This window comes from Scyliorhinus canicula, chromosome 9 (genome assembly GCF_902713615.1).
Source record: "Scyliorhinus canicula chromosome 9, sScyCan1.1, whole genome shotgun sequence".
NCBI lineage: Eukaryota > Metazoa > Chordata > Chondrichthyes > Carcharhiniformes > Scyliorhinidae > Scyliorhinus > Scyliorhinus canicula.
In genome coordinates, this window is record NC_052154.1 from 34242753 (window position 1) to 34265829 (window position 23077).

Sequence of the window (23077 nt, forward strand, 5' to 3'; positions counted from 1 at the left end):
AACAGAAGTACCGAAACACCAGTGGTTTATAAGGGGCGAGAAGCCAGTCTGCCCTTAGCTGTCATCGAAGGGCACAGACTCATGGGAGGAGACTGGTTAAAGCAAACTTAACTGGCTGGAGATTTTAAATTTCTGATGGTAAGATATCCTACAAAGAGATAAAGATGTTTTACACTGTGAGCAAGTGAAGACCAAAATGTATGTAAATCCAGATTCAACACCTAAGATTTTTAGGGCCAGGCCAGTCCCTTATGCCTTACATCACAAGGTAGAAGCTGAGCTGAAGCCTCTAGAAGAGCTGGGCATAATCGGACCAGTCCAGTTCCCTGAGTGGGCAGCCACCATCGTCCCTGCCCTCGGGCCGCACAGGCCTGGAAGGATCTGCAGGCTTTACAAGTTAACTATGAGTCAAGCTGGATAGGTGGATCGGTACCCAATCCCCAGGATTGAATACCCCTATGCCAAGCTGATGGGAGACCTTACCTACTCAAAGTTAGACCTCAGCCACACCTACCTCCAATTAGTGTTGTACGAGGTGTCCCAGAAATAGGTTACAATACCCATTAGAGACTATATCAATATACAAGACTGCTATTTGGAATAGCATCAGCCTTCCCTATGTGCACACATACAATGGAAAGTTTTCTCCATTGTATTCCAAAGGTGATGGTATACCGTGATGACATTTTAGTCACTGGTACCACCCTTGAAGCACATATGTCTAACCCGGAGGAGGTATTGAAACGTTTCCCAGATCCAGGTGTCTGCCTTAAACGCAGAAAATGTTATTTCCACGCCATGGATGTAACGTATTTAAGGTTCAGAATGGATGCTACTGGTTTACTTCCCCTTGAGGTTCCAGCTCAAGGAACGTCTCCGAGCTAAAATATTTCTTTGGCATGATTATTATGGCAGATTCATTTTGAATCTGGCCACAACATTGGCTCCATTGCATCCACGCCAGAAGAAATAAAAACAGTGGCAGTGGAGGCAACCACAGAAAAAACCTTCAATGTGGTATTGTCCGTCAACCATTTAGTCCACTTAGACCCTGGAAAACCGATTGCCCTCACTTTGGCTCCTCACTCTGCAACTGGATCCTCGACTTTCTGACCCATAGACCACAATCAGTAAGAATAAAGAACACCTCCTCCACGATAGTCCTCAATACCAGGGCCTTGCAAGGCTGCATACTCTACCAGTGCCCCAGGAGATTATATTCGTGTTGAACATTTTGGGCACACTGCCAGTGTTGGCTGATCATATCCACAATTGGACCCAACGGGATACTGTCCGACACGGACCGCCCGCCCAAAATGAGCCCAGTGCCATATAGGCCCCCCCCCCCCGAAAGGCCCACCCTCGACAGTGGCGGCCATGGACTGAGTCTGCAGCCGCCACGCTAGTATCCCGACCGGCAGGGCCATGTTAGATCCATCACGAGTTTGGCCGGTCGGGGACGGAGAATGGCAGGGCGGGTCTCCAGCAATGGCCGCGTGTAGGGGTACGTGGTGCAGGGTACTCATGCACAGAAATGGATTCTCCACCCCGGCGCCGGCCACAAATTCGGTGTCGGGGTGCAGAGAATCCAGCCCTCTGTCTCCCCCTCCTGAGAGTTTTCAGTATGTATATTATATTGTAAATAATTACATGTGTCATGTTGTAAGGGACTTAAAGGGTAAGGGACTTTAAAAGGGCAGGCATTGCGGCCCATGTGACTGGTCTGGAGCCAATCACGTGGGAGCCCGTGAAGCCCGGCCAATAGCCCATCAACGTGGGGCTCAGAGATCTGGGGGCTCAGGCTGTTAAACCCGGAGCTGAGGAATTGGCACATGTATGTAGCTGCTCTGTGCCTTTTGCCTTCCTTTATAAACCCCTTTGGTTTATAATGACGCCTCAAGCATGACTGTCTTGAGCCATCACAACCCCATCTATATTGCCAATCCTTTTAAAAAAAATTTAATTTAGAGTACCCAATTCATTTTTCCAATTAAGGGACAATTTAGCGTGGCCAATCCACCTAACCTGCACATCTTTTGGGTTTTGGGGCAAAACCCACGCAGACATGGGGAGAATGTGCAAACTCCACATGGACAGTGACCTAGAGCCAGGATCGAACCTGGGACCTCGGCACTGTGAGGCTGCAATGCTACCCACTGTGCTGCCCCGCTACCCCACCATGACTCTTCCTAACTGCTGCTACCTCGACCCATCTCTCTTCCCACTGTGAATCCCAACACTGCTGCCGCGCCCCTCCTCACAATCATTACTTTGACCCCACCCAACACTGCCTCAACTCTCCTCAATCTCGTGCCTTGAACAGACTTCTACAGCTACCTCGGCCCTGTCGTTTGAAAGTTATCTCACTCTTCTCTCTATTGCTACATCAAAGCTTTTCTCCACTGCTACCTCAACCCTCCTCCATACCACTGCCATGACCTCTCCCCACTAGTACCACCTCAAACACCTTTCTCTACCATTATCTTGATGCCCCTCATTATCACTATCATTATAGGGCAGCATGGTAGCACAGTGGTTAGCACTGTTCCTTCACAGCTCCAGAGTCCCATGTTCAATTCCTGGCTTGGGTCACTATCTGTGCAGAGTCTGCACGTTCTTCCCGTGTCTGGGTGGGTTTCCTCCCGGTGCTCTGGTTTCCTCCCACAGTCCAAAGATATGCCGGTTAGGTGGATTGGCCAATGCTAAATTGCCCTTAATGTCCAAAATAAAAGGTTAGGTGAGGTTACTAGGTTAAGGGGATAGGGTGGAGGTGGGGTGCTCTTTTCAAGGGCCAGTGCAGACTCGATGGACCAAATGTCCTCCTTCTGCACTGTAAATTCTATAATTCTACGATTCCCCCTGTGTACCACCACTGATACCCCTCTCTACTACATCTTGACTCCTGTCCTGACTGCTGTCTTGATTTTCCCTCCCAATGGCCCAGTCTCCTTACCCACCCTCCCAATCCATCCTCCTCTTTGCTGGTAAGCTGTCTGGGGGAGGTCCACAGCTCACTGGTCTCAGTTACATAGAATTGTAATACAGATCAGCCATAACTCAATTGAACAGCCAAACAAGAAGTGAATGGTTTAATCCTGTTCCTATGTTCTTTAACAACAAACGTTAGGCTGAGTGAAAATGAGGTACAGTTTGCAAAACCACTTACAGTACAACAGAGAATGTACTTGTGCAATATTAAATATGTTTCTTATTTTTTTCAGTGACGAGCTATTGTGTTTGATCACACTGAATTGTTGTATTCCCAAATGGTAATGGTGTGGATGACGGCTTTAATCTCAAACATGCTGCTGCCCTTATCCTAAGTCAATGTAACGGATATCAAGTGGCTGTTTAGAGGGCGGCACGCTGGTGTAGTTGTTGTCAGCAGTGCTGCCTCATGCCGTCGAGGACCCGGGTTCGATCCCGGCCATGGGTCACTCTCTGTGTGGAGTTTGCACATTCTCCCCATGTGTGCGTGGGACTCACCCCCACAACTCAAAGATGTGCAAGATAGGTGGATTGGCAACACTAAATTGCCCTTTAATTGGTCATTTTTTTTCAAAAGTGGCGGACTAGCACTCCGCTAGAAAGGTGATAGGAAATTCAGAATGAGACTTGTCACAGCGTGCTCTTGCACAGCTCCCAGTCCAACTTTCAAATTGGCATTAGTGAAAGCCTGAGAGAAAATCCCCTACCTCTTCAACCAAATGTTTGTGCTGTGAAAAAACCCAAACTGCAAGAAAGTATACTTGCATTTATATTCCTCCTTTCACAACCTCAGAAAGTCACACAGTACTGCTAATGAAGTTGTTTTAAAGTCACTGTTGTAACGTAGGAAACATGACAGCTAATTTGTGCAAGGCAAGATCCCATAAACATCAATGTGATAATGACCAGATAATCTCTTCTTAATTTGATGATTGAGGAATAAATATTGGCAAGGAAACCAGGTTAACTCTCCAGTTCTTCCTCAAGATAGTGCCGTGAGGTCTTTTACATACAGATGGGGCCTCAGGTTACCATCTCATCTGAAGATGATATCGCCAGTATAGCTCTGCAGTATTTGCCTTAGTATTTGTGCTCAAGTCTCTGGAGTAAGTCTTGAACCCACAGCCTACTGACTCAGAGACATGGACAAACTGAGCCAGGGTTGAAACTTAAGAAAACTAATTCCACTGAGGAAAAACAAAATACATGAAACTGTCCACTCTCTGTGTATTGACAAGGAATCCTAAATCCATATTCACAGGACACATTTATTGCGTTTTAAAAACTCATTTTCAGGATTTAGCTGTCTCCAAAAGACCAGCATTTATTGCCAATCCCGAGGCACCATTGAGAAGATGGTTGTGTACCACCTTCTTTAATTGCTGCAGTCCATGTGGTGAAGATGCTCTATCCTTGCCTTCGGTTAGAAAGTCCCAGATTTTTGTCTCGGCGACAATGAATTCTTCATATAACCTTTACTTTGGACAGGAATATATATATATACATTCAGAAACTATCATTAAACCTGCTGAATCATTTTTATGAATGGATTGACTTTACAGAGTGAGAAGCGAGGTATCGTCATGGTGAATTTCTACAATCAGTATGTTACCTGCAGTTCTACAGCCAATCTTTTAAATGTGGCAGGTCAGTACTTACATTGTGCTCTCAAGTCAAATTGCTTTTCAAAACTAATTTCTGCTATTATAATAAAGGTTCAAATAGGAACCATACAGCCTCCCTTGTCTACCAACCCGCCTTGGTTCCTTATCCCTTTGGCTAGTAAAAGTTTATCCATCTCAGATTTAAAATGGTGAATTGACCTGCCATCTACCATCCTCTATCACAGAATCACAGAAATGCCAAAGCAGAGAAGGAGGCCATTCAGCCTGTCTTGTCTATACTGGTTTCCAAAGGAGCAAAAGTTGTTAATGTTCCAGGGGTTCCGATGAAAGGTTATCGACCTGATTTAAATGGCTGAAAATCCTACATCTTACTGCCAAATCTGGCATTTTTCATCTTCGTGGAGGTGGGTCAGGAGTCGGGCAGGGGTTCACGCCAGCACATTCGTGGTACAGCTGGCAATTCAAATCAGCAGCTGCTTCCACTATAGTGGGATTTTGGAAGAACAGGAATGTGGAATCAGGAATGAGCAGATTAGAACAGGGGGGGGGGGGGGGGGAAGAGGAGATCTAATCTAGGCGGGTTCCTCTGTATAGCTAGGGTACCCCCTTGGAGAGGTAAGGTATCCCTTTGTATAGGGTTCCGGGACACCTTTGGAAAAGGCAAGGCATGCTTAGGAAAGTTAAAGTACCCTTTAGGATTATTAAAAGCAAACATGATTATGCACTTTCTGCGCACAAATTAATTGGAACTGTCAAGCTGTAAAAGATGTCGAGCTATCAAGGAAATGTTAAGGAGTTGTCTAGCTGCCAATGCTACCTAGAAGTGTCACATCTGTAAAAGGTTACCCAGCAAGTGTCAAAGCTGTCAAGGAACTGCCCAAGGATATTAACTGAGTTGCTTGAATGGGGTAAGGGCAAAGAGTGGGGGGGGGGGGGGGGGGGGAGACGACACATTTTTTAAAAAATTCTGACATTGGATGTGGGCATCGCTGGCAATGCCAGCATTTGTTGCAATTCCCGAATTGCCCTTGCTGTTTCAGAGGGCAGCTAAGAGCCAACCGCATTGCTGTGGGTCTAGAGTCACATATAGGGTAGACCAAGTAAGGATGGCAGATCTCCGTCTCTAAAGATCATTAGTGAATCAGATACACTTTCACAACAATTGATGATAGTTTTGCGGTCATGATTATATTCCCGATTTATTAACTGAATTCAAATGCCAGTTGCCATGGTGGGATTTGAGCCCATGTCCTGAGAGCATTCAGCTGGGCCTCTGAATGACTAGTCCAGTGACATTACTACCACATCAGCAAAGTTTGGCATGAGTTGGAATAGGGGAATGGGGGCAATGGGGTGGGTAGAGGGGCATTAAGTTGGTATAGTTTGGCATGGATGGAGCATAGAGAGTGTTTGGGGGTATAAGGGGTGAGGGCTGGAGGGATGTTGTTTGATTCATTATTACTTCTTATTTATTTCAACACAGTGTTGGGGCAGAGATGCAAACCTTGCTCTCAGCTGCAGCCTGTGAATTCAGTTCTGGGGGCGCCCATCCCAACTCTTGTTTCAGCCCATCCCAACTGACTGGAAATCCCACCTGCGGGCAGTCATTTGTAAGGGTCGGGTTTGCTGAAATTCCCGACTTGACAAACCCATCCCAGGGATGTAAATCTGAGCCTAATTTCTGTGCCCAGGTGCTGCCAGACGTGCTGAGTTTTCCCAGCATATTTTGGGCAGGATTCTCTATTCCCTTAGCGCCAATTATCCGGAACAGAGCGCCCTCACCAGCAGCAGAATTCTCCATCTGGCAACCGGTCAATGGGGTTTCCCATTGTGGCCACCCCACACCGTCGGGAAACCTGTGGGCTTGGGGTGTGCTGACGGTGAAGCGGAGGATCCTACCGATGGAGAATCCCACGGCCTGTTTTTATTTTGATTTCCAGCCTTCGAGTATAAATGAATCACATTATACTGCTGGGGAAGGGAATGTACAGTTCACTGAGGAGTCCTGGGGACCTTCAATCAAATCATAGATTTGTTTCTGAAAAAGAGTTCATAAGTTCATAAGATATAAGAGCAGAATTAGGCCATTTGGCCCATCGAGTCTGCACTGCCATTTGATCATGGCTGATCTCATCATGGGCTTAACTCCACCATCCTGCCCGTTCTCCATAACCCTTCAACCCATTACCAATTAAAAATCTGTCTAACACCTCCTCAAATTCACTCACTGTCCCAGCATCCACCACATTCTGGGATAGCAAATTCCACAGATTCACAACCCTTTGGGGGAAGTAGTTTTAGATTTGCTACCGCTTATCCTAAGACTATGGTCTCTAATTTAGAATACTCCTCAAGCGGAAGCATCTGCTCCATGTCTACTTTACCCATACCTTTTGTCATCTTGTAGACCTCAATTTGATCTCCCCTTATTCTTCCAAACTGTAGAGAGTATCGGCCTAAACTGTTCAATCTCTCCTCATACGACAAACCCCTCAGTCTGGGATCAACCTAGTGAACCTCCTCTGAACTGCCTCCATTGTCACTACATCTTTCCTCAAATAAGGGGACCAAAACTGTGCACAATACTCCAGATGTGGTCTCAGCAATGCCTTGTATAGTTGCAATGACACTTCCTTACCTTTATACTCTATTCCTTTAGCTATAGATGCCAACATTCCGTTTGCTTTCTTTATTATCTGCTGAACCTACATGCTAGTTTTCTGTGACGCGTGAACGAGGACCCCCAGGTCCCTCTGCCATAGAGCACCCTGAAGTCTCTCCCCCCAGATCCCTCTGCCATAGAGCACCCTGAAGTCTCTCCCCCCAGATCCCTCTGCTATAGAGCACCCTGAAGTCTCTCCCCCCCAGATCCCTCTGCCATAGAGCACCCTGAAGTCTCTCCCCCCAGATCCCTCTGCCATAGAGCACCTTGAAGTCTCTCCCCCCAGGTCCCTCTGCCATAGAGCACCCTGAAGTCTCCCCCCAGATCCCTCTGCCATAAAGCACCCTGAAGTCTCTCCCCCCAGGTCCCTCTGCCATAGAGCACCCTGAAGTCTCTCCCCCCAGGTCCCTCTGCCATAGAGCACCCTGAAGTCTCCCCCCAGATCCCTCTGCCATAGAGCACCCTGAAGTCTCTCCCCCCCAGGTCCCTCTGCTATAGAGCACCCTGAAGACTCTCCCCATTAGATAAGTTGCCTTCCCATGTTTCCAACCAAAATGCGTGACCTCACACTTATCCACGTTAAACTCCACCTGCCACATTTTAGCCCACTCTACTAACCTATCTATATCCATTTGTAATGTTCTTATTTCCTTATTGCAGCTTACTGTCCCACCTATTTTTGTGTCATCTGCAAATTTAGCTATAGAACCTTCTACCCCTGTATCCAAGTCGTTAATATAGATTGTAAATAGCTGGGGCCCAAGGTCCGAACCCTGTGGCACCCCACAAGTTACATTGTGCCATCCAGAAAAAGACCTATTTTATCCCAACTTTCCATCTCCTGTCTGTTAGCCAGTCTTCGATCCAAAGCTAATAAGTTACCCCTATTGCCATGTGATCTAACCTTGTGAATTAACTTTCTGTGCGGCACCTTATCAAACGCCTTCCGGAAGGCCTGCAGCCTCTAGGCGCTCCCAAGTATTCTGCAGATGAGATTCCTCTGATTGACTTCCTTCCCCCTACTATGCATCTTATTGGGAGGTGCTGCAGACTACGCAAACCCTCCCCTCCTCAACATCCTTCAGTTCAGGAGTAATGTGGATGGGGATTCTACCTTTATAGGATGTAGGTGGCGCTGGCAAAGCCTGTATTTATTGCCCATCTCTAATTGCCCTTGAGGAGGCTGAGGTGAGCCGTCTTTTTTGAAATGCTGTAGTTTGTGTGGTGATGATGCCCCACAGTGCTTTTAATTAGGGAGTTCCAGATGTTCTGCCATCAGTTTCTGGTGGGGAGTTGTAACATATTATTAGCTTTCTCGCGGTTTTGAATTGAACTATTACACTTATTGTAATGGAATTCAAACATGTTTTTTTTATAAAGGCATGTTTGTCAAATAATTTCATAGATCACTTTGACTACATCAAAAAGATTGCTGGTTACCAGACAGTAGGATTTGGTGGAGATTATGATGGCGTTTCCAGGTAATATTCAATATTAATCTAGCTGTCTATCTACACGGCTGTTTAATTCACTTGCACCTTCTTTGAGAAATCTATTCCTTTGCATGTTAAAAGATGTTTGGGTTAGGCCAATTGTCCATGCTAAGTTGCCCCATGGTGTCCAAAGGTGTTTAGGTTAAGATCGGTTTTGGGAATAGGATGGGGGAGTGGGCCAAGGCAAGGTGCTCTTTCAGAAGGACGGTGCAGACTTGATGGGCAGAAGGGCCTCCTTCTGCACTGTAGGGATTCTACGATTCTTTTTCTTTCCAATTAAGGGGCAAGTTAGCGTCGCCAATCCACCTACCCTGGACATCTTTGAGTTGTGGGGGTGAGACTCACGCAGACATGGGGATAATGTGCAAACTCCGCACGGATAGTGACCCGGGGGCCAGGATCGAACTCGGGTCCTCGGCGCCATGAGGCAGCAGTGCTAACCACTGCGCCACAGTGCCGTCTTCTGGAATATTATGATTCTAAATCTTTGTCAGCAGCATCCCGAATTGGTTGAGCTGGTTTGCAATAGCTTTCACGATAACATGAACCCACTGTGAGAAAACCATTTCATTCGACTGTAATAAGGATTCTTTCTCAGTTTTCAACAAACCTGATACTGGAAATAAATAGAACATGAGGATTGGCTTGGAAAACTGAGATAAAGAACATAGAGAATGAAAAGAACACGGTGAAGGGAATTGCATTTGAGGTTTCAGCTGAGCCAGGACTCTTCTCCGGAGGAAACCCCCTGACTGCCTCACGCACGGCCAATCTGTTGTAAAACTAACTAACGCGACGTGGGCGAAATCATTTGGCAGGGGGACGTTAATAACATGGAAATGTATTAACATTTATTAAAATGAGGTTCACCCGTGATATCGCCAGCGAGAGGTGGGGAAAATCTGGAAACGCAATCTCTTGGGTGAGAATGAAGTTTCCCAATTCTCAGGAGATTTTCTGTCTGTGGTGAATCATAATAGCATAATTCACACTGTTATCACACATGTTGTACCATGCCTCTATAAGCTCGACACACGAGCAGTTGCGCGGCTCTGCCCCTAGGGGGAGGTGTACTGGGGATGTACGGAAGTTTGTGCTGGGCTCCACCCTTGGCTCCTCCCCCCCCACTGGTTGTATAAAGCTTGGCAGTCGGAGCCTGCCTGCCAGTTCATCTAGAGTTCATCTCGTCACAGGCAGGCTCTGTTGTAAGACGATTAAAACCACTGTTCACTTCTAACCACGTGTCGCATGAATTGATGGTCTCATCACTGCCCTTGCCACCAATCATAGATATCATAGAATTTACAGTGCAGAAGGAGGCCATTCGGCTCATCGAGTCAATCCTCTGGTTGGCAATGGTAGGTTCAAGATTTCACCCTCTCTTACACAGACACACACACACACATGCTCTCTCACACAGACACACACACACAATCTCTCTCACATACACAAACACACTCTCTCTCTTACACATATACACACAATCTCTCTCTTACACATACACACAATGTTGGGCGGAATTCTGTTGGCGAGAATCGCCCAAGGCCGGTGTCAATCCCGCCCCCACTGTGTCCCGAATTCTCCGCCCCCCCAAGATTTGGCGGGCGAGGGAATTGCGCCACGCCGGTCGGCGGGTGCCACCGCGCCGGTCGGCGTGCTCCCTACGGCGATTCTCCGGCCCGCGATGGGCCGAAGTCCCGCCGCTGACAGGCCTCTCCCGCCGGCGTGGCTTAAACCACCTACCTTACCGGCGGGATTGGCGGTGCGGGCGGGCTCCAGACTCCTGGGGGGGCATGGGCGATCTCACCCCGGGGGGTGCGCCCTCAGTGGCCTGGCCCGCGATCGGGGCCAACCTTCTTCCGCCTTCACCATGGCGGAGGCGGAAGAGACCCCTCCCCTGTGCATGCGCCGGTAGGACGTCAGCAGCCGCTGATGCACCGGCGCATGCGCGGACTTACGCCGGCCGGCGAAGTCCTTTCGGCCCCGGCTGGTGTGTCGCCAAAGGCCGTTCACGCCAGCCGGCGGAGTGGAAACCACTCCGGCGCGGGCCTAGCCCCTCAATGTGAGGGCTTGGCCCCTAAAGGTGTGGAGAATTCACACCACTCCAACACGCCGACCAACACGCCGAGACCCCCCCCCGCCCCACCGGGTAGGGGATAATCCCGGCCCATAACTCTTACACACACAATGTCTCTCATGCACACAAACATGCCCAATCTCTCTCTCACACATACAATGTCTCTCACATAGGGCGGGATTCACCGACCCCCCGCCGGGTCGGAGAATCGGCGGAGGGCGACGTGAATCGCGCCCCCGCCGGCCGCCGAATTCTCCAGCGCCGGAGATTCATCGGGGGCGGGAATCGCGCCGCGCCGGTTGGCAGGCCCCCCTCCCCGGCGATTCTCTGGCCCGCGATGGGCCGAAGTCCCGCTGCTGTAATGCCAGTCCCGCCGGCGTGAATTAAACCACCTCCCTTACCGGCGGGATTGGCGGCGCAGGCGGGCTTCGGGGTCCTGGGGGGGTGCCCCCACGGTTGCCTGGCCCGCATTCGGGGCCCACCGATCCGCGGGTGGGCCTGTGCCATGGGGCAAGGTGAGGGCTTGGCTCCTAAAGGTGCGGAGGAATCTGCATCTTTGGGGCGGCCCGACGCTGGAGTGGTTCCCGCCACTCCATCCCACCGGGACCCCCATCCCGCCGGGTAGGGGAGAATCCCGGCCATAATCTCTCAGGTCTGGTGGGCTGGATGGAGAGATCTGGTGGGCGGGATGGAGAGATCTGGTGGGCTGGATGGAGACATCTGGTGGGCTGGATGGAAAGATCTGGTGCGCTGGATGGAGAGATCTGGTGGGCTGGATGGAGAGATCTGGTAGGCAGGATGGAGAGATCTGGTGGGCGGGATGGAGAGATATGGTGGGAGGGATGGAGAGATCTGGTGGGCTGGATGGAGAGATCTGGTGCACTGGATGGAGAGATCTGGTGGGCTGGATGGAGAGATCTGGTAGGCAGGATGGAGAGATCTGGTGTGCGGGATTGAGAGATCTGGTGGTCTGGATGGAGAGATCTGGTGGGCGGGATGGAGAGATATGGTGGGAGGGATGGAGTGGTCTGGTGGGCGAGGTGGAAAGATTTGGTGGGCGGGATGGAGAGTTCTGACCAGCTGGATGGAGAGATCTGGTCAGCTGGACAGAGAGATCTGGTGGGCTGGATGGAGAGATCTGGTGAGCTGGACAGAGAGATCTGGTGGGCTGGATGGAGAGATCTGGTGAGCTGGATGGAGATGTCGGAAGGGCAGGTTGAAGAGGTCTGGTGGGTGAGATGGAGAGATCTGGCTGGCTGATAGTAGCCGGTGAGCCATGATTTGGACAAGCGTGGCTTCGTATGTTAGTGCACACGCTGGCGTGATACTGAAATATAAAGAGAACAATCTAATTTCCTAGGCTGTTGTAGGCAATAAGGACATTACAGGTGGGCTCCGAGACCCCAGATTAGGTTGGAGAAAATACCTGCCAGTGTCTTTATAACGCGCGCTGGAAAGTATGTGTGTGTATGGATTGGACTGCCTCACCGTCAAATAACATACTTAAAGCTTACATGTTTCATTTTGAAGTCTTCCTACAGGTTTGGATGATGTGTCCTTCTATCCAGATTTAGTAGCTGAACTACTGAAGAGAAACTGGACTGACGTGGAGGTGAAAGCAGCTCTTGGAGAAAACTTTCTACGAGTTTTTCAGCAGGTGGAACAGGTGAAGGTTGCCCAACATATGCCATATCAAAAAGTAATTTCATGGAATGATGGGCTATGCCTTGGTAAAGTTACAGATCCCATCTGATTGTGAATTCATTTAAAGATGACAATTGTAAATGTGCTTGAAGTTAAGCAGAGCAAGCATCCAACTTGCCTCTCAAGCAACTTCTGCCTTCTTTTCTGTGAAGTCTCATTCTTTTGAAGGGCAGATGGGAATTAACTATTTAACAGACCATGATGATACCAGTACCATGCAGACTATTGATGGCAAACGTGTGCATTAGCTTTGGAATATGAAGGCATAGATCTTCTGGTCAGCAGCGAAGGGAAGCTGCTCGCTAAAAAAAACAGAAAGTGCTGGAAAAACTCATCAGGTCCGGCAGCATCTATGGAGAGAGAAACATAGCTAAAGTTTCATGTCAGTATGAATCACCTTCAGAGCTAGTGAGTGGGAGAAAATTGACGGATTTTATATTGCTTAAGAGGGGGAGGAGGAAGGTGGGAGAAATAGAAGGTCAGGGATAGGTGGGAGGTCAGGTTAGAATTGACAAAGATGGACACAGACAAAAGGAATGTTGATGGGAGTGTGAAAGACTAAAGACATTGCTTGGACAATAAAAGCTGGATTTAAAAAAGGGGGTAAAGGTGGAGGAGAGAGTTCACGATTTGACGTCAGTGAACTCAGTGTTAAATCTGGAAGGCTGTAACGTAGCTATCCAGAAGATGACGTGCAGTTCCTCCAGTTTGTGTTGGGCTTCACTGGAACATTGCAGCAGGCCAAGGACAGATATTTGAGCATGAGAGCAGGGTGGCAATTTGAAATGGCAAGCGACACAAAGGTCGGGTCATGCTTGCGAACTGAGTGAAGATGTTCTGCAAAGCAGTCATCCAGTCTGCATTTAGTCTCCCCAAAGTAGAGGAGGCCGCTTTGGGAGCAGCGAATACAGTGGATCAAATTGAAGCAGGCGCAGGTGAAATGCTGCTTCACCTGAAGCGAGTGTTTGAAGAGGGAGGAGGTAAAGAGACAAGGATTGCACCTTCTGCAATTGCAAGGGAAGGGGGTGAGGAGTTGGTGGTGATAGAACAGGGTGTCACAGAGGGATTAGTTCCTACAGAATGCTGACAAATGCTGCTCAGTACAGATCTGGAAGAAAACTCCCCATAAAAAGCCAGCTAGCTCTGTGGCATCGATTTCTACTACGATGACCAACCTCAATGCCATCTACTGGGAATCTCTGGCGTCTCATCCAAGCGATCCACCATCCTGACTTGTAAATATATTGTCGTTCCTTCATTGTCACTGGATCATAATCCTGGAACTACCTCCCTAACAGCACTGTGGGTGTACCTACACTATGGACTGCAGCGCTTCAAGAAGGCAGCTCACCACCACCTTCTCAAGAGCAATTAGGTATGGGCAACAAATGCTAGCCTAGCCAGCGATGCCCATAATCCCATGAATGAATAAAAAAGAGGCACACCCACAGTGTTATTGGGAAAGGAGTTCCATGATTTTGATCCAGAGACACAGAAGAAATAGTGATATAGTCCCACATCAGGATGGTGTGTGGTTTAGAGGGGAACTTGCAGCTGGTGGTGTTCCCAGGTATCTGCTGCCCTTGTCCTCCTGGGTGGTGGAGGTTGTGGGTTTGGAAGGTGTACTTGAAGGAGCTTAGGTAAGTTGCTACAGTGCACCTTGTAGATGGTACACATGACTGCCACTGTGTCAGTGCTGGAGGGAGAGAATGTTGAAGATGGTGGATAGGGTGTCAATCAAGCAGAATGCTCTGTCCTGGATGGTGTTGAACTTCTTAAGTGTCGTTGAAGTTGCACTCATCCAGGAAAATGGAGAGTTTCCCATCACACTTTTGAAAGAAAATGAAAATGAAAATCGCTTATTGTCACGAGTAGGCTTCAATGAAGTTACTGTGAAAAGCCCCTAGTCACCACATTCCGGCGCCTGTCCGTGGAGGCTGGTACGGGAATCGAACCGTGCTGCTGGCCTGCTTGGTCTGCTTTAAAAGCCAGCGATTTAGCTGAGTGAGCTAAACCAGCCTTTTGGCTTGTGCCTTGTAGATGGTGAACAGGCTGTGGGAAGTTAGGAGATAATTTATATGCCGCAGAATTCCTAGACTCTGACCTGCTCTTGTAGTCATGGTATATGGCTAGTCATGTTCGTTTCTTGTAAATGGTGACCTCCACAATGTTGATGGTGGGGGATTCAGCAATGGTAATGCCATTGAGTCATAAGCAGAGATGACTAGGTTCTCTATTGTTGGGGATGGTGATTGTCTGGCACTTCCGTGGCACCAATGTTCCTTGCAACCTATCAGCACAAGCCTGAATGTTACTGCATATGGATTCATACTGCTGCAGAATCTGAGGAGTTGCACATAAACATCCCCACTGCAGACCTTATGAAGGAAGATCATTTGATGAAGCAGCTGAAGATGGTTAGGCCGAGGACACTATGCTGAGGAACTGCTGCAGTGATGTCCTGGAGCTCAGATGATTGACCTCCAGCAAGCACAAGCATCTTTCTTTGTCCAACCAACAGATAGTTTTCCTCCTGATCCCCACTGACTGAAGTTTTGCTAGGGTTCTTTGATACCATACCCAGTTAAATACTGCATTGATGTTATTCTTACCTCACCTCTTGAGTTGAGCTCATCAAGGTTGTGATGAGGTCAGGAGCTGAGTGGCCTGGCAGAACCCAAACTGAGTGTCAATGAGCAGGTTATTGCTGAGTAAGTGCTACATGATAGCACTATTGGCAACACCTTCCATTACTTTTTTGATAATTGAGAATAGACTGATGGGGCAGTAACCGGCTGGGTTGGATTTATCCTGTTTTTAGTGGACAGGGCACTTTTGGACAATTTTCCACATTAGTGGACAGATGCCACAGTTGTGGCTATACAGGAACAGCTTGGCCAGGGGTGCGGCAATTCCTAGAGTACAAATCTTCAGGACCAATGTTGGAATGTTGTCAGGGCCCAAGGTCTTTTCAGTAACCAGTGCCTTCAACCATTTCTTGATATCAGTAGAGTGAATTGAATTGGCTGAAGGCTGGCATCTGTGATCCAGGGGACCTCCGAAGGAGACCGAGATGGATCATCCATTCGGCATTTCTGCCCGAAGATTATTGCAAATGCTTCAGCCTTCTTTATTGCACTGATATGCTGGCTCGCCCATCATTGAGAATATTTGTGGAGCCTCCAGTGAGTTGCTTAATTGTCCACCACAATTCATAACTGGATGTGGGAGCACTGCAGAGCTCAGATCTGATCTGCTGATTGTGGGATTTCTTAGCTCTGTCCACCACATACTGCTTTTAATGTTTGATACACAAGTAATCCTCTGTTGTAACTTCACCAGGTTGACATGCCTAGTGCTGCTCCTGGTATGCCCTCCTGCACTCTTTATTGAACCAGGGTTGGTTCCACGCCTTGGTGGTATTGGTAGAGTGAGGAATATGGGGCAGCACGGTAGCATGGTGGTTAGCATAAATGCTTCACAGCTCCAGGGTCCCAGGTTCGGTTCCCGGCTGGGTCACTGTCTGTGCGGAGTCTGCACGTCCTCCCCGTGTGTGCATGGGTTTCCTCCGGGTGCTCCGGTTTCCTCCCACAGTCCAAAGATGTGCGGGTTAGGTGGATTGGCCATGCTAAATTGCCCGTAGTGTCCTAAAAAGTAAGGTTAATGGGGGGTGGGGGGGTGGGGGGGTGGGGGGGGGGGGGGGGTTGTTTGGTTACGGGTATAGGGTGGATACGTGGGTTTGAGTAGGATGATCATTGCTCGGCACAACATCGAGGGCCGAAGGGCCTGTTCTGTGCTGTACTGTTCTATGTTCTATGCCATGCCAATAGGTTACAGATTTTGGTTGAATACAGTTCTGCTGCTGATGAGATCTATGATGATCTCATAGATGCCCAGTTTTGAGTTGCTTGATTTGTTCAAAGTCTATCCTATTTAACACGACGATCGTACCACATTTCACGATGTAGGGTATCCTCAGTGTCTTTTCCATTGACATACTGAGCTGTACCGCCGTTCAGGATAGGTATGTTTTTGATGCCCCCCTCCTCTGTTTTTTTTTAATTGTTCACCACCATTCACAACTGAATGCATTCAGACTGTAGACCTATGGAACTAAAATGAACAATTAAAAACAATTTGAAATAAGACTTTTAAAATTAGACTTTTTACTGTGGCTTCCCTTTTCCTATTTTCACTTCCTGTCCTATTTAAATATTGACTTTAGTTTTATTTTATCTGTCATACTATTTAATTTTTCTTCAGTTTTCTTTAGCAAACTTGATATTATCCAATAGGTTCCATTTTAGAGGCAGGCCGCTCAACACTGTAAATGTTTTTAAGATTGGATAAGACCAATACCAAACGTTAATTTTTTCAGCCAGTAAATGCCCCAAAGCATAACCCTTGAGTTTGAACAAAGCATGCTAGCTCATTTGCAAGAATTGAGTTCTAATTTAAAAGTAAATGTCTAATACATATCACTCATATGCTTTTATATTTGGTGGTTATGCTTATAATCTGCAGAACTGTCCATAAACAAGGGGAATGTCAACATAAATTAGGCAATGGCATTGAAGGTAGATGTCCAATATGTTCAACCTGTGATTTTATTACATTACAATATAGAATTCTTTATTTGCCATTATTTTAATAAAGTTTGCAATTCATATTTTAGGTTGGAATTAAATGTTAAGCAAGTTCTAAATGGTAACTGGCTGGATGTATTTTTGTTTGTTTTCTAGGTTAAGTCCAACTCTTCTGCCGATGATGAGCCAATTCCTTATGAACAGATTAAGAATCAATGCAGATCCGGCTATGGCTATCAGAAACAAAGCAATAATGGAACCCCACTGGTGCTATTGCCTACAGTTGTGTCATTGATGTACCTAGCACACTATTTATTAGTGTAAGAGTTACATTGGGTGATAGAGGTACAGCAGAAGCCCCTAAGCAAATATTCAGATGAGAACATTTGAATACAAAGAAAAATTTAGAGGCAGAATTTCCATGGGGTTTCTGACAATCGTCCTCCATAGCATTGGTAGAAATTCTACAAACGCGGGAATAAATTTCTGCAGAGTTCCCTATGAAAAGTTTATCCATTAGGGATTTTCCATCATCTGAATGTTCCAATTAGTGGTTCATTCAACAGCTTAAACCATAAAAAAGCTGAAACATATTTTTCTCAGTAAGTCATACCTCATATTATTCTCGGTATCACAAGTATTCTGGGTATTCACAAAAATAGAGTGAAAAGTAGAACTCGTCTTCCTCTGTGTAACACGTGCGCACAATATACAAGAACCAGACAGTTTGGTTCTTTCTACCTGTGCAAGGATTTCCTGCATATTATAGTTGCACTCAAGCAGGGCGAGAACAATTCTTATTAATACTTCTCTCTCTCACTTAGACCTGAAATTAAAATGTTGTAATAATGCCTAGAATTCCAGCATTAAAAGGCAAATGAAATTTCCGGTTAAAGCTCAAGGCTCCAAATTGAGATAATGGGTGCAATTCTCCCGTAACATTTGTAAGTGTGATGGGTTGGCAGGATCCATATCGCAATCCACCGACACTTAGTTATTTTGGATGGAGGCGAGTTTTACACTGGAACTGAGAGGGGCGGAGCTTTATGTGCCAACTCGCCCCACCAACACCATCAGCATCGGGGCTTCAGTTACCCCGCTGGCCGGTGTTTGAATAGCGGGAGCCGGGAGAATCTGGCTTCAGTCACAGCATATTTAAAACAGTCCCTCCCCTTCAGCCCCCCCCAAACTACATCATGCCCCCCCTTCATACACCCCTTTCATACCCACCCTTCATAACCCCCTTCATATCGACCCTCCGTACCCCCCATGCTTCATACTCCCTTTCACACCCCCATCCTTCATACCCCCATTCATACCAACCCTCATACCCATGCCTCATACTCCCATTCACAACCCCCACCCTTCATACCCCCATTCATACCAACCCTCATACCCCCCATGCCTCATACTCCCCTTCACAACCCCCACCCTTCACACCCCCATTCATACCAACCCTCATACCCCCCAATGCCTCATACTCCCCTTCACATCCCCCACCCTTCACACCCCCATTCATACCAACCCTCATACCCCCCCCATGCCTCATACTCCCTTTCACAAGCCCCAACCTTCATACCCCCATTCATACCAACCCTCATACTCCCCAATGCCTCATACTCCCCTTCACAACCGCCACCCTTCACACTCCCATTCATATCAACCCATACCCCCCAATGCCTCATACTCCCCTTCACAACCCCCACCCTTCATACCCCCATTCATACCAACCCTCATACCCCCCATGCCTCATACTCCCCTTCACAGCCCCCACCCTTCATACCCCCATTCATACCAACCCTCATACCCCCCCATGCCTCATACTCCCCTTCACAACCCTCACCCTTCATACCCCCATTCATACCAACCCTCATACCCATGCCTCATACTCCCCTTCACAACTCTCACCCTTCATACCCCCATTCATACCAACCCTCATACCCATGCCTCATACTCCCCTTCACAACCCCCACCCTTCATACTTCCACTCATATCAACCCTACATACCACCCCAGGCTTCATACTCCCCTTCACAACCCCCACCCTTCATACCCCCATTCATACCAACCCTCATACCCATGCCTCAAACTCCCCTTCACAACCCCCACCCTTCATACCCCCATTCATACCAACCCTACATACCACCCCAGGCTTCATACTCCCCGTCAGGTATCCCCTCTATTCCCTCCCTTCGTGCACCTCTTCACCCCCTTTCATGCTCCTGGCCTCCCTCAGGCCTCACCCCATGGCAGTGCCAACCTGGTAGCCCTGCAATGCCAACCCAGCATTGCCAGTGTGTCAGGTTGGCACTGCCCAGGTGCCCTACCCTGTTCCCAACCACTGGGAGTTCCCAATGATCTCCGGGTCCCCCTGGCTTGGCCATCATGTCTGTTTTCAGTTATTGGAAACCAGTGCTCATTAGCGACAGCCTCACTCAGTGCCACGGGGGCCGGTGAATCCCGGGAGTTGGGAGACTCCAGTCTCAAACGGGCTGAGCTTATTTAAATTAGTTTAACGATTCATTTAAGTCTGCTCACCAATGATCCAGATCCAGTTGGCCGCATTGCGATCGGGAGCATCACGATCGACTCGGCACCCGGCTCAAAACCCGCGGTTTCGCCGCTGTTCACCAGGAATTGCGGGATCTAGGGCGCAATGCGGCTGGAAAATGGTCTCTGGTTTAATCAGTGACTGCAGTAGTCTATTCCAAAGCGTCTGTGTAAAACACTTCCCCTGGATCTCTGTCCTGAATCTATTTGAATCCTATCTTGTAGTTAATACAAAGAATGCAACAAAATACACAATTACATAAATCTGCAGAATGGCCATGTAAAAAGAAAATAAATTTCAATATAGACTAGTGTTGGTGCATTTTAGCAGATGCCACCGTTCTGATTGGAGAATAAGAGTCTAAATGGAGTACAACAGCAAGGGAATCTAAAGGTAGGTACACAAATCACCAAAATTAGCAATAAAGGTGAACATGGGCCATTTTATTTTTTAAAAAAGAAATCCAAACACAGGGAATGAAAAGCAGAGAAATCATACCCAGGAACGGATTGTTAAAAATTTGTTCCAGTCTAAAGGCTGTCATGAAGTGTTTGAGAGTTTGCAAAAGCAGTTTGGGGCCCTCCTGAGGTGAAAGATTGCATTACAGGGCGTGATTCTCCGGAAAGATTTCTAAATGTGGTAGCGAGCGGGAATTGCCAGGGGTTTCGTGGCATTCGGCCCGGCGAGGCCGGCAACACAATACAATGTTAATTGGGCCACTTGACGAGGCCCCAAGGGCTTCATGCTGCAAATGAAGGCCGGCCGATTCGCCAGGAAACGTGCTCGCCAGTTCCCCGCCAACAAGGTCGAGCAGCACTTAAACAGCACCTGCACAGCCAACCCCACTCAACCCGCAGCCATGGCCCCAAGACATCCAGCCCGATTGTTTGAAGACGCAGACCTGGGGAGACTCGTAGATGCGGCCAAGGCTAGGAGAGATGCCTGTTCCCCCAAGCGGCCCAGAGATAAGCCACACGGCAGCCAGTGCTGCCTGGGATGAAGTGGCAGTCAGCTCAGGAAGTATGACCAGGAGGACTGGCCTCCAGTGCCGCATGAAGGTCAACGACCTACACGTTTGAGTTGGCATCCCCCCCCCCCCCCCACTTGAGACCTTTCTGCCCCATGTGAACATCCACCACCCAACCCTAGATGTGCCCCCACCACTCCCTTCACTCCCCTATCCCTTCAACACCCCCCCCCCAATCCGCACTTCTCACCCCCCCCTTCCCTTCACCCCCCCCCCCCCCCACCCTCACTTCAACACAGCAGGTCCTCCAGCCAACGGCGCAGGCCTATCCGGGGTGGCCACATCCCCCCGTCTCCCATGGGACCACCTCGGAGGAGAGCTCTGAGGATGCCATAATTGGCGTGTGACAGCTGCCATCCCCACGCTCCATCAGCGCAGATAATAATAATCCTTATTGTCACAAGTAGGCTTACATTAACACTCCAATGAAGTTACTGTGAAAAGCCCATAGTCGGCACATTCAGGCTCCGGTTCAGGTACACCAGAGAGAGAATCCAGAATGTCCAATTCACCTAACAAGCACGTCTTTTGGGACTTGTTGGAGGAAACCGGAGCACAGGGGGAACGTGCAGACTCCTCACAGACAGTATCCCAAGCCGGGAATCGAACTGTGATCCTGAGGCAGTGAAGCGACAATGCTAACCACTGTGCTACCGTGCTGCCCACACACCTTGGGGGGCAACGTTAGTGGACTGGCTTCTGGGGCACAATCTGGTGAGCACCACACATTTGCTGATGCACATTTGATGGAGGCAGTAACGCCAGGCAAGACATCAGTCGGAGGTCAGCGGGATCCCAGCCACATGCTGAAATTCGGAACAAGGTTACCCAGAGCTATTGGAGATATTAGGGAGCGGCCGGGACATTCAGAGGGAGATGTCAGTGACATTCCAGCAGGTCCATAGCCGATTGGAAGTGTTCCAGAGGCTACGGATGCAGGAGATGTCACCACAAATGGCAACACCGCTCGGGCAGTGACCGCAGTGGAGCCTGGTGCATGTCATCAGCATTAGTGGAGGTGTCCAAGGTGTGGCGCAGTCGGTGATGACCATGGCTGAATGTCCAACCCGCTGGGCGACGTGACCCAGTACCTTGTTGACCTTGATGAGGTCCTGCAGGACATGACCCGCTCTCAGACGGGAATGCGGTCCTGCAGGACATGTCCCGCTCTCAGATGGGAATGCGGTCCTGCAGGACATGTCCCGCTCTCAGATGGGAATGCGGTCCTGCAGGACATGTCCCGCTCTCAGATGGGAATGCGGTCCTGCAGGACATGTCCCGCTCTCAGATGGGAATGCGGTCCTGCAGGACATGTCCCGCTCTCAGATGGGAATGGCTGAGGCGCTGCGGAGCCTGTCCCAGTCACAGGTGGGCATTGCGGGGCCACTGGAGAGCATGGCCCAATCAGTGAAGAGTATCACTGAGGGTGGAGACACGGTAGTGCAGACATCGGGTTGCCGCCAGGGCCAGATGACACAGGGACAGCAGGGTCTCGAACCAGCTGCCCCGCCATCCCGAGGTGAAGCCCGGGGCCCTATGGGCTCTGAGCGGGAGGAGATGGTGTTGGGTGCCAACCCTGACCCATCCCATGGTGGCCACCAGCTCCCCCGAGTTCCACCCCTCTGATGAGGACGCGTTTTGCAGTCAGCACCTGGGGCAGGGGGGCACAGCTGTGCATGTGTCACCGCCAAGTGCACTGGGGGCCCTTCGGCCTCAGAGAAAGCCCACCAGGGGCATCAAAAGCCACCGGACGTGGTAAGCAGCTGGCTGTCTAAACCTCATATGTGCATCTAGGGAACACACCTAGATATTGTGTGTCTATGTAAGGAAGGCGAAGCATGTTGAGGATCTCTGAGGGCTCTGGGGATGCGGGGGGGGGGGGGGGTGTAGGTAGGGAGTGAGGGAATATGACTGGTGGGGGGGGAGAGTGGGGCAGCACTATCGAGAGAGTAGGACATTGTTGGACAAACATTAAAAAACCTTCACCACAACCAGTATTCCTCCCTGAGATTGTCCACCAGCCCCTCCTGGTCCATCGCCTCCTTATCATCCTCATTCTCCTCCTCCTCAGAGGTAGCCACATGTTCCTCATCCCCCACCTCCAACACATCGCCCCGCTGTTGTGCCAGTTTGTGGGGAACACAGCAGACCACCACAAAGCGGGTGACTCTCCGGGGGGTGTACTGTAGGGCACCACAGGAGCTGTCGAGGCATCAGTAGCGCATTTTAAGCAGTCTGATGTACCGCTCAGTGGAAGCTTGGGTGGCCACATGGGCATCATTGTATTGGGTTTCCGCTTCAGTCTCCGGCCTCCGTACTAACATCATTAACCAGGTCCTCAGTGGGTACCCCCTATCTCTTAAGA

At 49.0% G+C, this 23077-nt stretch overlaps 2 protein-coding genes across 2 annotated transcripts in view; one reads left to right on the plus strand and one right to left on the minus strand.

Moving 5' to 3' along the window:
• dpep1 (dipeptidase 1) overlaps window positions 1-18018 on the plus strand; it is a 47357-nt gene extending 29339 nt beyond the window's left edge. Inside the window, exons 7-10 of the mRNA XM_038806489.1 lie at window positions 4551-4635; window positions 8681-8756; window positions 12376-12511; window positions 17292-18018. Of these exons, the coding sequence (XP_038662417.1) occupies window positions 4551-4635; window positions 8681-8756; window positions 12376-12511; window positions 17292-17459 (465 nt within the window). The 3' untranslated portion in view covers window positions 17460-18018. The remainder of the gene's footprint in view (window positions 1-4550; window positions 4636-8680; window positions 8757-12375; window positions 12512-17291) is intronic.
• The window catches only part of sult5a1 (sulfotransferase family 5A, member 1), a 173452-nt gene extending 153765 nt beyond the window's left edge, over window positions 1-19687 (minus strand). The window contains exon 1 of the mRNA XM_038806491.1: window positions 19673-19687. The gene's annotated coding sequence lies outside the window, so the exon portion shown is untranslated. The remainder of the gene's footprint in view (window positions 1-19672) is intronic.
• Window positions 19688-23077: the final 3390 nt, after the last annotated feature.